Genomic DNA, 16762 nt, shown 5'->3' with positions numbered 1-16762 from the left:
TTCAAGACTGTTAATAATGTATAAATAGGATTTGTAAAATAAATTATAACAGCTAATTAATAGCCCATGGATTTTTTTAATTATTGCAATTTAAAAGATCACTCTGAATCACTAAAACAAACAAATTATCGTAATATTGAAGATTTGTAGAAGCTGTTATTTAATTAAATTGAACTCACTAAGTATAAAAAAAATGTAAGTTTCATTAGTTGACTCTTGCTCCTCTCCCCACTGTCTACATTTTGGCTGGAAAAATTGAAGATTTTGCTTCACTACGATAAGATTCTAGACTCATTTTATTCATCCCTTCAGACGTGATATGCTGTTCTCCTCAGATCTTGTAAAAACAGAGACTATAAAAACAGGCCATTTATCATATAAGAAAGTGCCTCTGTACCGACTAGTGCATTAGTACAGTACATTTGTGTGTGCACAAGCCTTTATCATTTTAAGTTATTTTTGGGCACTCTTGCCTTCTATTGATAGGACAGCTGAAAAGGGAAAGGGGAAATTTGGGGAGTAGAGAGTTGGGGATGTCATACAGCAAAGGGTCAATACCCAGAGTCAAACCTGCATCTACCATGCTGGGACTAAAGCCTCTGTAAAATTTGCATTAACTCCCGACCTTAACTGACAGGCTGCTTGTAAAACACAGCGTTAATCAAGAGACCTATCAGTTACAATACAATCGCTTTACATACATGTTACCGCTGTCCATTTTTGTCGCCTCTAGCAAACACAGACAGGTAGTTAATGTGGCCTTGGGTAGTTTATGGATCTTGGTTCCTGTTTTCATTAGTTGCAGTAGATGAGCTCCAAAAAACAAACCCTATAAAGGAAGCCATGTAGCACAATGTCACCCTGTAAGTTTATTAACTTACTAAAGACCATATTCAAGCTTTTTTTTTTTTTACATCTGTTATAGAACTAAATCCAAACATTTTCCTTACTGAAATATGAAGTACATTAGTCAGGAATTCCCTGAATTTATTCCCTTTATAATAGAGCATATCTATCTATCTATCTATAGATAGATATGCATGTGTGTGTGTTTTCTGAAGAGTAATTTTGGTTTTCTCTTCTTCCACCTAAAGATAAACATCTTTCACCTCTTTTAAATGCAAGATTAATACTTTTTTATTTGCAACTGCCTTCCAATTTTAGCTTATTTTAACTCACTTTAAATGCAATTTTTAAATGTGCTTTTAATATATTCTTAGTTATCCTTTTCTTTTCTATGTTTTATTATATTTCTCATTTTGATTGTGCTCTTTTATGCTTGTCCTCGTGTTTAAATTGCGCTATACAAATAAAGCTGCCTTGCCTTGCCTTTAATCTCAGAGACATTTATGACTAACTGAAAAGTAATCCTCAAACAGAATATAGGACGACACATATAAAGCATCAGGGTGTGTACTACATTTGCAGAAGGGGTGTGGAGAGTGGAGAAAGAGAGAAGAGGAAAGAGAGCACCTGGAATTAAAGGTAGATTGGATATGTCTTCCTCCTTTCCCTCAATGTGAAGTGATGACATGCATAGAAGCAGCAGGATGAGAGCTGGCTGGATGAAAGGATCATTTCTCACCTTGGCCGGGATTTTCGCTCTGTTATACGTCAGGTCCATGAAGAGAGAGATCAATACCCACTCAGAGAGAATCCAGATAAACCACCAAAATGACTCCATTAGGGGTCAGGGGATACTCAGGAAGATGGAGAACATGGAAGCTGACATTGGGAAGCTGCGTGAGTTTGTGTTTTAAGAATATAAACATAATGTTTTCAGACACAACAAAAAAGTATTAAGTGATATTAAGTAATCTAACTTAAAGTTAAATCTAAAGCTACTGTAAGGAGTTTTTAGCTGGCTTTGAAACAGACTGAAATTAACATTGTTTACTCATTATGATCTACACAAACAAGTGGGACTATGGTAGACTTGATAGATTACTTTTATTTCATAGTGTATCTAAGTTAGGTCTGAGAGGGAACCCTGAATGAATAACAATCATCAAAATACTCTGGAGGCACACTGAGCAAACTCACATAATTAACTTCACTGGGCAGAAAAAAAAACGAAACTTAAAACTAACGAGGCTCGCCCAACGTGCTAAAAGAAAGGAAAGGCAAAATCAAGAAAAGGAAAAATATAAAAAATATAACATATTAACCACTGAAATACAACACATGACACAAGTTACAAACAAATGGTTACCTGGGCTGACCGTGACCTTACAGCGTCATCACTCTCTGAGCTTGTCGTCCATAGTGCAGTTTTTCTAAAGACTCCCACACTGCAAAAAGCCAGCCTTCAAAAACAAGAAAAAATATACAAAAGTTTGGGGTATATTACTTAAACTAAGCAAAATGATCTGCCAACAGTACAAGTAACAAGTAAAAAACAAGTAAAGATATCTAACCTCAATGAACCCAGAAATACCTTAAAATTAGTGTATTTTTACTAATAACATTTGCATTTTCCTTAATAGAAATAAAAATATATGAGACTTCTTTTCTCAATATGTTGAAAAATATTCTTAAATTAAGTAAATGCTAATGCCATTATCTTTTTCTTTTTTTAAACACCTTTTATTTGTAGAGTAGAGGACAGTGGATAGTGCAGGAAAGTGGGAGAGAGGGAGAGAGTGGGGGAATGACATGCGGGAAATAGGGGAAATCTTGACATAATGACATGCACTAGGCATTACATTTCTTGAAACCAGCAAAGTTATACTAAAAACTAATTTACTTTCCTTGATGGAAAGACAAAAGTTAATAATATATTTCTCATTATGTAGAATCATTTTCTGTCTTGTAATTTGGAAGAACTTATCTGAATGTAATTATTTCTGTTTGAAACGGTTTGAAAGGTTAAATGTTTAAATACTTTCTATTGTTTCATTGAAAATAAAACAGTGGATTACATTTGGCTGTCATTTGTTTTGATGGTGTGAAGAGATACAATTGTGTCAAAGTGTTTATTTCTTATTTCATGCTTGAAATAAGAAATTATGACCTTGAAAAAGCAGTTTTATACTTGTGAGTGTTGATGAAACAGCTTTGTAACAGTTGATATTCTAGTTTCAAGCAAGTATTACTCAATATAGATCATAACATCTCAGTAACAAGCTGTAATATCTTACTGAGATCATTTAGGACCAAAACACTTAAAACAAGTGAAACACTCACAACATAAAAACTGCTTATCATGCAAAAAAATAAGCAAATTTCACCCTTATCTGAGATATTCAATCTTACTTAGATTTCAGTTTTTGCAGTGCAGCAGCAACAGTGAACGCCGCTCTAATGAAAGTTTTATAAATAGATCTTTAGCGAATACAACAGACAGACCGTGTGTTAGCATGGCTCATACCTGCACCCGGTATCAGAAGAACTGCAGCGGGCAAGGGGAGCCCATGCAGGTAAATTTATCTCCAGAAACCCAATGCAGGGGCACAAACTATTGGTTCCCCCTAGCCTTGGGGTGTAACTGCAAATCAGCCGGTTACAATAGTTTTTCATGCCTGAAACTGCTGCAGGGTAGGTGTCTGAGGAAGTTATGAACTACATGCTGCTAAAAAAAAAGTTGGTTTACACTTTTACAGAAAAATTCATGCTCTACATGACATGTTGTGTACACTTATTGATTTATTTATCTACATCTAACTTTATACTTAGAGTTTACTATTTTTGCCATGGCTGTATTTGCTTTTTTTCCTTCTTCAGTCAGCTTGCTTCCTAATTGGCTATCATTCTATCCCTATTAATCTATAACCATTGAACATGTTTAGTATTTATGATTTCAAACTGGTGCGGCCCTGTTTGTCTTCTGAGCAGATCTGGGGAAAGTAAAATCCCTTTTAACGTACTTCACACCACAGGAAAATATGGCAAGATAATCTTCAGAACCATTTTAAAAAATCAAGCCTACGCAAACTTTTATGTTTCAGGGAAAAGCCTCTGTTCGTTCCTACATCCGTAATACACTTTTATGAAAAAGCAGAGTAATAAAAAGTATCAACCACTCTCTCTTGTTCACAGTGACTCTTATGGATAAAATAGAAAAGAAGGAAAAAGTGGCAGAGAAGGACACAGAGGTCAAGAAAGAGGAGAAGAAGGTGGTGAGGAAACTGTACCCGAATTCATATCTGTTCACAAAGTGGGGCAATGACCTGTCGGAGGAGGAGCAGATGGAGGCAGAGAAGCTGTTCCAGAGTTACGGCTACAACGTGTTCCTCAGTGACCGACTGCCTCTAAACAGAGTGATCCCCGACACCAGGCCCAAAAGGTGAATTAAACTTTCTGATTGTAGCTGACCAACTGATAAACCACAGCTCATCCAAATAGGTGGAGTCATAATGTTACCAACATTGAAATCTGCTGGACTTCTTTCTGCGGATTGAGTGTGTTCAGTAAAAGTAGATAAATCTGCCATGTGCTCCCCAATTTACAGGTGTGCTGAGAAAAAGTATCCCAAGGATCTTCCCAGCATCAGCGTTATCTTAATCTACCTGAACGAGGCTCTGTCCATCATCAAAAGGGCAATCCGCAGCATCATAGACAGGACGCCAGCTCAGCTGCTCACAGAGATCATACTGGTGGACGACCACAGCAGTAATGGTAGGCCAACCTGTTGTTAGCTTGCAATCCAATACCAAGCTGTCGTACATTTTTCAGAGATGAACGCTGCAGTCGTTCAGAGTAGTTCAACCAAAACAGACATTTTTTTCAGCCAAAGCCCAAAAAACGTAAAGATGGTAAGAGGTTCATTGCTTTGTGAGGGACTGTGTGAGCAACAATTTCAGAATAATGTTCCTTGGAGAATTCAGAGAATCTGGTGACATTTATGGACAAAAGGGACAAGGCCGAAAACCTGGCTGTAATCTTTGGGCCCTTCAAAACAGACATGACTCTGTAGTGGAACTCACTGCATGGGCTTAAAATAACTTCCCTAAACCACTGTCTGTGACCACAGTTCGTCATTGCATCCACAAATGCAGCTTAACCCTCGTTAAGCTGTTAACTTCTCTGGAACAGCAATATTGGTCCTGGGTCAATTTGACCCGGGGCATATTCAATTATCCAAAAGTGTCTAATTTTTAACTCCATTACTAACCATTTATACCAAGATTTGGTCCATTGGTGTTTTTTAATTCTCACAGATCATGGTTCAAAGAGGATAACTCACTCGTTTTTCATTAAAATTAATGTTAAAACTTTTTTTAATGTACATTGGAAAGTCCTAAATATAAATACAGTAGTTTTACATGACATAGATTTTTATTTATTTTATTTTACATTTAGAATTTTTTTTTTATGAACTGATGTTGATAAATTAACACTACACCTCTTCTGTGCTGCATTTAGCTGGTTTGGAAGGCATATATTGCCTATAAATAGACTTTAAAAAGGGTCAATTTGACCCGCAACATAACAGGAGGGTTAAAGCTGTACCATGCAAGGAGAAAATTATATTCAAAAATGATCCAGAACTTCTTTGGGCCTGAGGCCATTTAATATGGAAGTGGCAAAGTGGTAAACTGTCCTGTACTGTGGAAATCATGGATGTCGCATCCTCCACTCTAAAGAGGAGAGGGACCAATCAGCTTATAATCAGCACATAGTTCAAAAGCCAGCATCCTTGATGGTATGGGGATGCATAAGGGCCCATGGTATGGCTAGTTTACATATCTGGGAAGGCGCCTTTCATGCTGAATACATACAGGCAGGGCATAAAATTAACTTTTTACCTCATCTGCCTTGACTAGTGACCTCCAAAAATGTACCGGCCAAGAATATTTTTCACCGGCCAAATAAAAAAATCATGCCTTATTTGATTTTAAATAATAACCATGCGTTTTTATTATGAAAATCCAACTTAAGCATCACTTAAAGAATATAGCTATGTACAGATAAAATTAGATTATTGTTATTTTATTAGGTTATACTTCATTTCTAGGTGACTGCTGCATAATCATGTATTAGCAATAGGGATGCAATGATTAAAGATTTTGGTGGTACGATGATTGTGAGAGAAATAATCACGGTTTCACGATTATCACGATTATTATGCGTTTAATTTACCTACAGGTTTTGAGGGTCCTTCCCCAGAGCATTTAGAGTGACAAACAAGTTATTTGTGTTCTGGAGTATTCTTATGTACCAGTTTGTCATAAAACTGTCTAAAGTGGGAATTATTTGTTTTAAAGGATTAATGTATGCTACTTCCTTGATGAATGTCAAATTTCATATTCTAGAAGATCTAGAAGTGTCATTATTCACATGTTAGTCTGATGCTCATAAAGACAAAGGGAAGTTTGATGTTCAGCTGAGCTGTACTCACATTTTACAGAATTATGAATGATCAGATTTTAACATAATAGTCTATTCTAGTTGGAAAAATATTTTGTAATTGTATTCATTACAGGTCAACATATGCTTCCATCCAGACAATGCCTTTCTCAGGGAGGGCCTTGTATATTTCAGCAAGACAATGCCAAACCATATTCAGGATATTACAACAGCATGGCTCAGAAGTAGATATGCTAAACCGGCCTGCCTTCAGTCCCGACTTGTCACCCATTGAAAGATTGTTAGCTTCATTTTCCAACACGGGAGGATGCCACTTGGTCATCCTTGGTCATCCTGGAACACCCCATAAATAATTCTACTCCAGTTAGCAGTTGGCAGAAATCTCAGAGGTGATATGTTAACACTTTCATGTGATTTCAATGACATTTTCACAACTTGGTTGGGCTATCCCTCGGAGGCTGGGTATTTAGTGATTTAGCGATGAAAGACATTTTAGCTGATTGTCAAGGTATAACGCAACCAACCTGTGAGTTCATCAAATTTGTTTCATGCAGAGAATTTGATGGAAAAACTGGACCAGTACATCTACTCCATCCACAAGGAGCGTCCAGGCCTGGTGAAGAGAGTCCGGCACTCGGAGCAGCTCGGCCTCACGCAGGCAAGGCTGTCCGGATGGAAGGTTGCTGTAGGGGATGTAATAGCCATCTTGGATGCTCACATTGAAGTCCATGTGCAATGGTTGGTTGAAGTGTTTGGTGGTCTAAGTTGTCTTTGAGGGTTGCTGTGCTACGCTGATGATAAACCTGTGCTTGACTTTTCGTTTTTATTTGTCCAGGGCAGAGCCATTGCTGGCTCGAATTCAGGAGGATCGCACTCTCGTACTGTCTCCAGTGTTTGACAAAGTCAGTTATGATGACTTGACACTGAGTCCATACACGACATATGCACAAGCCTTTGATTGGGCTCTGTGGTGCATGTACGAAAACTTCGGGCCTGAGTGGTCGGCTTTAAAAGATGACTCACAACCTGGAAAGTAAGTTCTTGCTTTAAAAAGTCATAACAAACATGAACTAAGAGACAAGAAGGAGTTTTAAGGTTTGGTTAATGTGATTTTTTAAATTTTCTTCCACAGAGTTAGTGATAGTTGAAAAAACACATTTTATTTGATGAAAATGGAAGAGACAGTAGGCTGGTTTGCTAGCAAGGAAAGTAGCTGGTCACTACTCCCAGTAAGAAAAAGTTAACACAAGATTAACAGATTTTGGTAGTTCCACCATGAATTGCGAGCAGCTTGTCTCCTTTTTCACTCTATAAGTAACATGTCCTGTAAGCCAGTGTTTTTCAACCCTTTTTGAGCCAAGGTGTGACCACGGTCAACTGCACTTTACTGCAGCTGGATGGTTTAATGAACTCTGCGTTGTGTATTCAAAGGATAAAGGAGGCTTGAAAGAGTATCCAGACCAACACTTTATATCTGAACAGAGAAGGACATAACAAATGCTGGTCAGTTGCACAGTGGCTCGTTCAGTGTTTCATACACCACACTACAAAGAACAATGACAAGGTTAGCTACTAGCTTGCTAGCTTAATTATAAATGTACACAGTGCTGCGTTCTGACACTCACCTCCAGCAGGTCTATACACACTGGCACAGCACTAGAGCTGCACAGCGAATATATACCTTGGAGAGGGGGCGCTCTAGAGCCACAAGTACATGTATCAAACCATTACATACTAAAGCAAGTGGGAGAATATGCAACACAATACCCGTTACAAAGGCACATTTCTTACATTAAAAAAATCTGGAGTCTGTCACACCTCCAACCAAAAGTGTTACAAAATGACACATTTAGTCTCTCAATGTATGGATCTATTTATCTGAGAGGGACTTTGGCTAGTTCTTTACCTGTGTCAGGGTGAAGCATCTCGTTGACAATGACTTTTGCAGGTAGTATTAATGTCTCTGCCACAGTGTATGACTTTTTTGATTTGGCTACGAGTTCAGCTACTAAGTAGTTAGCTTTGAGAGCTCTCACAGACCCTGTTGTAGTTTTTCTCATAAAAGTTGCCTTTTCCCCCTCCAATATCATGCTCTTCATCCAGGTTAGAATTCTGTCCAGGGCCCTGTTTGGAGTTTTCATTTTTCCTTTTTGAATATTTATCCGTCGCTGTTGTACGCCTACTTCTTGTCACATGCACCTCTCACGCGCATCATTAATTCTATTGTCTTAAATTAACAAGGTCATTAGTGTGCTTTATTGCCACCCAGTGGGCGGGTAGCGCAGCTCAGTACATGGACGAGTATTGAATTACTCCGCTAGTCATTACACTGCAGGCACACACGCACTGCATGGATAATTATTAGCAGTATATGAATAGCATATTTTTTTTTGGACTAATGAACTGAAATTGGAAAATGTCCCACAGCACACCTGACAATCTGTCACGGCACAGTGGTTGAAAATCACTGCTGTAAGCGACTTCCTCTATTTCTCAGAACCTCAGCAAATGAGAAAGAAACCATGTATGAGATTCATTTTTCATGTCTGTTTATGCAGATTTTTCATGTCTGTTTAATTTCTTGCAAATTCTCAAGTTTCATATTCTTACCTCAGGAGTCCCTCCATCATGGGGATTGTTGTTGCTGATCGCAAGTTCTTCGGAGAGATCGGAAGCCTTGATGGTGGAATGAAAATATATGGTGGGGAAAATGTGGAGCTGGGCATCAGGGTAATATTTTCAGAATGTTTCAGAGTGATTTTAAAACTGTTGTTAATGCTGTGCATACAAATGGTTACCTTTATGTACCAGAGCTTACAGTGGAAAAGTTGATTCAATGTATGAAAGGAAAAAGCAGAGACACTTCTATGCTAACTGGAGAGCAGGAAAGATCCCAAGTTAGCTAGTGGTGCAGGTGTGTAAACTTCAAGCTAATGCCCACAAATCAAGAAAACTACTTGTCATGAGTGAGACTTGGTAACAATTCTTTATTTAACCCACCTGTTTTGTTAGTTTTTTAATGACAGCAATACTGTTCCTGTGTCAACTTGACCAGGGGCATATTTAATGATTCAAAAGTGTCAGAACCCAAAAAAATCCCAATTTACATTTTTTAAATCACATTGTTAACTCTATTACTAACCATTTAAATCAATATTAAGTGCATTGGTGTTCTTTAATTCTCACAGATCATAGTTCAATGAGAATAATTCACTTGTTTTATGTGAACATTCATGTTAAATATTTTTTTAAATTGGAATTGTAAATTGGAAAGTGATTGGGGTGAAATATGTCACACAACTGCAAAGAAACATTTAGTATTTGACACTTCTGACCCCTTTTAGCCTCCACTTTGACTGTAATATAATATGTAATATAAGCATGCAGGGGGGGTTGCAAAAAAATGCGCTTTCTGATGGCAAAGTAAAGTGCTGAGACTGAACACTCTTATACTAATGCCTCTTTAACATGCTTTTTAAATGATCTTTCATGTTTTGGCAGGTATGGCTTTGTGGCGGTAGCATAGAAATTATACCTTGCTCCAAAGTTGCTCACATCGAACGGGCAGTAAAGCCTTACCTCCCTGATCTTGGTCCAATGGTGAAACGCAATGCACTGAGGGTGGCGGAGGTGTGGATGGATGAATACAAACATAATGTTAACCTTGTCTGGAACATTCCTGTGAAGGTAAATATGCACATTTGGTTTCATAAACAAGTCTTATAGTGGTTCAGACTCTGTAGTTTCTCTAACTTATCTAAATCCTGTTCATGCAGGATCACGGGATCGATATTGGGGATGTGACCGAGAGGAAAAAGCTGAGAGAGAAGCTGAACTGCAAGCCCTTTAAGTGGTATCTGGATAATGTTTACCCCATGCTGGATCCTTTGCTGGGTGTGATAGCTTATGGAGTGGTGAGTAGAAGCTATATCAGAGGTGACTTCACTGAACATCTGAATGTGCCTATAGGCGGAGGGACTTAACCCATGAACTACGTGCATTTCGACCGAGGGACCCAGGGCGAAAAAGAAGTTATGGGGTAGATAATCTCCCCTCCAAAAAGCCGCTGCTGGGGGGGTAGTACTTTTCAAAAGGCCCCGGGGGTTTTGGGGGGCAGAGCCTGCAATGCTGAACGTGTCTGATTGGTAGATTAACCGCAGTGTTTTTATTCCGCCCGCCGTCCACAATAACATCACACACGTGTGATTCACTTTATTTCTCTTTCTTTACTTTGTTCTATCTGCTGAAGAAGCTGTGATTCACTTGATTTAGTAGCTTGTAACAGTAGTCTTCTCTCAGCCCACCGTGAATGCGTCTCTCCCAGTGTTACGGTTTTAAAAGCAACCCTGTAAACTGGAGACCTTCAGCTAAATGTAACGGTGTTTGTGGAGTTTGCACAGCTGTTGAAACACAGAGTGAGTTTTAAGATTCGATATCATCATCAGATAAGTATTTAATGATCGTCTAAAGACGTTTGTGAGGGATGCATCCGGCTTAAAGTCACAATCTTCTTTCAGAGGACTTCATTTGGGACTTTTTTCACAATCATAATGAGCCTTTGTTGAAGCTCTCAATCGCCCAAGAATGAAATGTGTAAATCAGCAGGACCACTATGTTTGTCTAAAGATAATCTGTAAAATCAAGAGGATGAAGTCAAGGCATTGTTGGAATGCTTATCGGTAGACTTGCTTCTTCACTCTCCATTACTAAAACACTGTCTTTGTGTATTTACAATGGACACTTTAAAGAATAACCATCTCTTTCTATCTCTGTTGGCAGATGAAGAATGAATTGAAGCCTGATTGCTGTATCGACCAAGGCCCAGTGCCGGGACACACACCCATTCTGTATCCGTGCAACTATTACTCCCCTCAGGTTTGTTTTTTGTTTATAAATAGACTGATGTATTATGTTCATTATTCTGTTACACATGTTGCTCTTTTGTGCAGCTCTGTTACTATCGCGCTGATGGACAACTCTACATTGGTGTTATCAAATCTCACAAGTACAACAGCAACCGCTGTCTGGCGGATCCAGACACTGGACTCGAACCGGGCCTGTATGAATGCAAAACAGCTCTAAACAAGCAGTACAACATGCTGTGGGATTTTAAACAGGTATTATAGTCTACACCAGAGAGGTCAGTTCAGAGGAATTCAGATATTTCAGTGATGTGTGTGGTTTCTTTTTTTAATCCCAGGGTGGACAAATCCAAAACAAAGCAACAAAGAGATGCGTTGAAGTGGCGAAGGGTGAAGACGGCTTTCACAGACTTGTTGTTCAGCAATGCACTGGTCAGGTCTGGAAAATACAACATCTAGTCAAGGAAACCTGAGAGACCGGAAGGGAGAAGACAAGACAACTCACGAACCAAAGATCAAGAATGGCTGCTCGACTTTGAGACAAGTTTAGTATTTTGTTCTGGACAACGTGGCAGTTCAAGGATAGGAGAGAAGTTGGGAGCTGGATCCTTCAGTTTGATTCAATCTTATTCTCAGTCATCATCTTGTCAGCCTTTTCCCCACAAGGTTCAATGAAGAGTTGAAATAAAGACTGCTCATGATCTGTAGATGTAAGCTTATTTTTGATTCTATTACAAACATTATTCAAGTCAAACAGGATCCAAAGGGGGATTATTATTAGTCATGAATTAGCAACGATGAAGGCGTCCCATTGTTTCTGCCACAAAGCCAGACCTGTTTCTTTCAGTTGAGCTGGCAGGGAGCTGAACCTGCAGGTGGAAGAATACTTTAATTGTCATGTAACTGTTATTTTGTATTAATGCTGTTAATATAAAAGGAAATTGTACACTTGTTTGGCTGTTGTCAAAGCTTACTTTACATTTTTATGATTTGTAATTTAAGATGTCAAAAATCAACTTGCTGGCACTTTAAAAAAATGGTTTGAAAGGTGATTTTGTCACCTTTGGATCCTGAAAGAAGCTACATTGTAGGGCTGCAGCACTTTCAAAATGAGATTAAAATGGGAGTTCAATTTGTCTCTGTTAGGAACTATTTTCAGCACCAGGACAGTGATTTTACCCCTTTTTATGATGTAGCACATAACAATCACATCCACTTAGAAGAGCTCAACTTCAGGCTCATGTTTTTTTTTTTAAAAAGCTGAATATATAACAGATGAAACTCTAACCTGATAGAGTTTGCAGCAAGCTCCTTCAGAGTGCCCAGATTTGCTTTTAACCCTCCGATGCCAACGAAGGCTTCGTAGAAATCATAGGAGAGGCCTGTGGTCCCGAACATGGACGGGTCATCAGAGCTGATCACTAAAGGGTGGCCCTCGGACATCAGCACGGCTGCAGGGTGGTTCCGAAGGTCTGATACCAGCTTCAGCACCTGCAGGTCGGGGAGGGGGGGAATCACAACCAGGTAAGTCATAATGAAAGCGTCTGAATATTAAGACTTTAACAGTTGAACATCTGTTTCTTCCAAGGATGCATTGGTAAGTGCTTTTGTACATCCAGTTCAGACTTCATCAGACCTAAAATGACAGAATGCAACGAAGCTGAATTCTTCAGGAGGGTAAGAGTGTCATGTTTTTTTTGGTCTCCTAAGAAAAGCAATGGTGCAATGGTTTTGTGCCGGAAACAGGCGATCTGGCTATCAGAGAGACCACACTGCCCTCATGTATTTCAGCAGAGTATTGCTGCATGCAGGGGCGGAGCTAGACTCTCAGCGCAAAGGGGGCGGAGCATCCTCAAGGGGCCCTTCTGATAGTCAAATACACAACTGTAAAACAGTTGATATATTTTCTCCCCTACTTATCAATAAAAAACACATTCTCACTTATTGATCGAAGAGAGCCCATAAAAGGCAACAGGTTGCTTGTCGAGTTCAAATGTTTCAGCTGCACCGAGGACAGCACACAGCACTCTACTGCATTGATTAATGAATGGTTCCGCACTGACGCTGATGGACAGCGACAGGCAGGAGCATTGTCTGTCTTGCTCAGGAATAACATAAACATAAAATAGACACAGCGGGCTACAACAAAGTAAAGTGTATTTAAACATAAAATTACGGTTTAAACGCAATTTCAAAGGCAGTCTACAACACCTCAGGAGATGACATATAGGTGCCGAGATCAGTATTTTCTTTTCAAATCAGGGTGCACAGTTTTGTGAACAGTTTGGCCATTTCTCGATTCTCAAACTGCCCCACCAAAATACTGAGGATTTAAAAATAAACCTCTGCTGAGAACGAAAGGCCTGTGTCGCTGCTGTGACCTAACATCCCAGCTGATAAAGGGGAAAGCCCCGCCCTAACACCTGCTGAGCTGAAGTCGGAGATCGAGCGCACCTGTTAGGAGCCAGAGTGAAGCAGTAACATGCAGGCATATTTCCGACACCGATTCTAGTAAATATAGGCACTGGGGATATAAATTTCAAGTATTTTCCGTGATCGATCTTTGGAAATGATAACGATCAATTATCAATTACCCTATATCAATACCCTAATCACAACCCTGACCCTAACCCTTACCCTAACCCTAACGCTAAGCATAACCCTAACCCTAACCCTAATCACAACCAAGCCCTAACCCTAACCCTAATCACAACCCTAACCCTAACCCTAACTCTAACCCTAACCCTTACCCTAACCCTAACCATAACCCTAACCCTAACCCTAATCACAACCCTTACCCTAACCCTAACCATAACCCTAACCCTAAACCTAATCACAACCATAACCCTAACCCTAACCCTAATCACAACCCTAACCCTAACCCTAATCACAACCCGAACCCTAATCACAACCCTAACCCTAACCCTAACCCTAACCCTTACCATAACCCTAAGCCTAACCCTAACCCTAATCATAACCCTAACCCTAACCCTTACCCTAACCCTAACCCTAACCCTAACCCTAATCATAACCCTAACCCTAACCCTTATCCTAACCCTAAGCCTAACCCTAATCACAACCCTAACCCTAACCCTAACCCTAATAACAACCCTAACCCTAACCCTAACCATAACCCTAACCCTAACCCTAATCACAACCCTTACCCTAACCCTAATCACAACCCTAACCCTAACCCTAATCACAACCCTAACCCTAACCCTAATCACAACCCTAACCCTAACCCTAATCACAACCCTAACCCTAACCCTAATCACAACCCTTACCCTAACCCTAACCCTAATCACAACCCTAACCCTAACCCTAATCACAACCCTAACCCTAACCCTAATCACAACCCTAACCCTAACCCTAATCACAACCCAACCCTAACCCTAAAGCTAATCACAACCCAACCCTAACCCTAACCCTAATCATAACCCTAACCCTAATCACAACCCAACCCTAACCCTAATCACAACCCTAACCCTAACCCTAATCACAACCCTAACCCTAACCCTAACCCTAATCATAACCCTAACCCTAACCCTAATCATAACCCTAACCCTAACCCTAATCACAACCCTAACCCTAACCCTAATCACAACCCTTACCCTAACCCTAACCCTAATCACAACCCTAACCCTAAGCCTAATCACAACCCTAACCCTAACCCTAATCACAACCCTAACCCTAACCCTGATCACAACCCTAACCCTAACCCTAATCACAACCCTAACCCTAACCCTAATCACAACCCTAACCCTAACCCTAACCCTAACCATAACCCTAACCCTAATCACAACCCAACCCTAACCCTAATCATAACCCTAACCCTAACCCTAATCACAACCCTAACCCTAACCCTAATCATAACCCTAACCCTACTCACAACCCAACCCTAACCCTAACCCTAATCACAACCCTAACCCAAACCCTAACCCTACTCACAACCCAACCCTAACCCTAACCCTAATCCCAACCCTAACCCTAACCCTAAACCCTACTCACAACCCAACCCTAACCCTAACCCTAATCACAACCATAACCCTAACCCTAACCCTAATCACAACCCTAACCCAAACCCTAACCCTAATCATAACCCTAACCCTCTAACCCTAACCCTCTAACCCTAACCCTAATCACAACCCTAACCCTAATCCTAACCCTAACCCTAATCACAACCCTAACCCTAATCACAACCCTAACCCTAATCAGAACCCTAACCCTAACCCTTACCCTAACCCTAAGCCTAACCCCAATCACAACCCTAACCCTAACCCTAACCCTAATCACAACCCTAACCCTAACCATAACCCTAACCCTAACCCTAACCCTAACCCCTAACCCTAACCCTAACCCTAACCATAACCCTAACCCTAACCCTAATCCCAACCCTTACCCTAACCCTAACCCTAATCACAACCCTAACCCTAATCACAACCCTAACCCTAATCAGAACCCTAACCCTAACCCTAATCAAAACCCTAACCCTAAACCTAACCCTAATCGGAACCCTAACCTTAACCCTAATCACAACCCTAACCCTAACCCTAACCTTAATCATAACCCTAACCCTAATCACAACCCAACCCTAACCCTAACCATAACCCTAATCACAACCAAGCCCTAACCATAACCCTAATCACAACCCTAACCCTAACCCTAACCCTTACCCTAACCCTAACCCCTAACCCCTAACCCGAACCCTAACCCTAAGCCTAACCCTAATCACAATCCTAACCCTAACCCTAACCCTAATCACAACCCTAACCCTAACCATAACCCTAAGCCTAACCCTAATCACAATCCTAACCCTAACCCTAACCCTAATCACAACCCTAACCCTAACCATAACCCTAACCCTAACCCTAACCCTAACCCCTAACCCTAACCCTAACCCTAACCATAACCCTAACCCTAACCCTAATCCCAACCCTTACCCTAACCCTAACCCTAATCACAACCCTAACCCTAATCACAACCCTAACCCTAATCAGAACCCTAACCCTAACCCTAATCACAACCCTAACCCTAATCAGAACCCTAACCCTAACCCTAATCAAAACCCTAACCCTAAACCTAACCCTAATCGGAACCCTAACCCTAACCCTAATCACAACCCTAACCCTAACCCTAACCCTAATCATAACCCTAACCCTAATCACAACCCAACCCTAACCCTAACCATAACCCTAATCACAACCAAGCCCTAACCATAACCCTAATCACAACCCTAACCCTAACCCTAACCCTTACCCTAACCCTAACCCCTAACCCCTAACCCGAACCCTAACCCTAAGCCTAACCCTAATCACAATCCTAACCCTAACCCTAACCCGGTCCCTAACCCCAACTCCTAATCATAACCCTAACCCTTACCCTAACCCTAAGCCTAACGCTAACCCCACCCCTAACCCTAACCCTAACCCGGTCCCTAACCCCAACTCCTAATCATAACCCGAACCCTAACCCTTACCCTAACCCTAAGCCTAACCCTAATCACAACCCTAACTCTAACCCTAATCACAACCCTAACCATAACCCTAACCCTAATCACAACCCTTACCCTAACCCTAACCATAACCCTAACC

The 16762-nt window shown here is 40.4% G+C and overlaps 2 protein-coding genes across 3 annotated transcripts in view; one reads left to right on the top strand and one right to left on the bottom strand.

Annotated features, from left to right (window-relative positions):
- The first annotated feature begins 1532 nt into the window (after positions 1-1532).
- Positions 1533-11878, top strand: LOC117804797 (probable polypeptide N-acetylgalactosaminyltransferase 8). The gene is made up of 11 exons (XM_034673169.1): positions 1533-1743; positions 4039-4285; positions 4451-4617; positions 6864-7047; positions 7145-7342; positions 8925-9039; positions 9811-9996; positions 10086-10223; positions 11089-11184; positions 11259-11426; positions 11510-11878. The coding sequence occupies exons 1-11, from the start codon at positions 1533-1535 to the stop codon at positions 11642-11644; spliced, it is 1845 nt and encodes a 614-aa protein (XP_034529060.1). The 3' UTR covers positions 11645-11878.
- The window catches only part of ada2b (adenosine deaminase 2b), a 15469-nt gene continuing 10192 nt past the window's right edge, over positions 11486-16762 (bottom strand). For both annotated transcript variants that reach the window (XM_034673171.1, XM_034673172.1), the window contains 2 exons: positions 12460-12662; positions 11486-12040 (listed from right to left, as the gene is read on the bottom strand). In XM_034673171.1, the coding sequence (XP_034529062.1) occupies positions 11953-12040; positions 12460-12662 (291 nt within the window). In that variant the 3' untranslated portion in view covers positions 11486-11952. The remainder of the gene's footprint in view (positions 12041-12459; positions 12663-16762) is intronic.

Source organism: Notolabrus celidotus, chromosome 21 (genome assembly GCF_009762535.1).
Source record: "Notolabrus celidotus isolate fNotCel1 chromosome 21, fNotCel1.pri, whole genome shotgun sequence".
In the NCBI taxonomy this organism is placed as follows: Eukaryota; Metazoa; Chordata; class Actinopteri; order Labriformes; family Labridae; genus Notolabrus; species Notolabrus celidotus.
Note: the sequence above shows the minus strand (reverse complement) of the source record. Positions and strands in the feature narration are given on the sequence as shown.

Bases quoted from the DNA above. Each gene is read 5' to 3' on its own strand.
- LOC117804797 (XM_034673169.1), top strand. From the start codon at position 1,533: ATGCATAGAAGCAGCAGGATGAGAGCTGGCTGGATGAAAGGATCATTT. The intron at 4,618-6,863 runs GTAGGCCAACCT...TGTTTCATGCAG, and splicing joins GGACGACCACAGCAGTAATG to AGAATTTGATGGAAAAACTG. The intron at 10,224-11,088 runs GTGAGTAGAAGC...CTCTGTTGGCAG, and splicing joins GTGTGATAGCTTATGGAGTG to ATGAAGAATGAATTGAAGCC.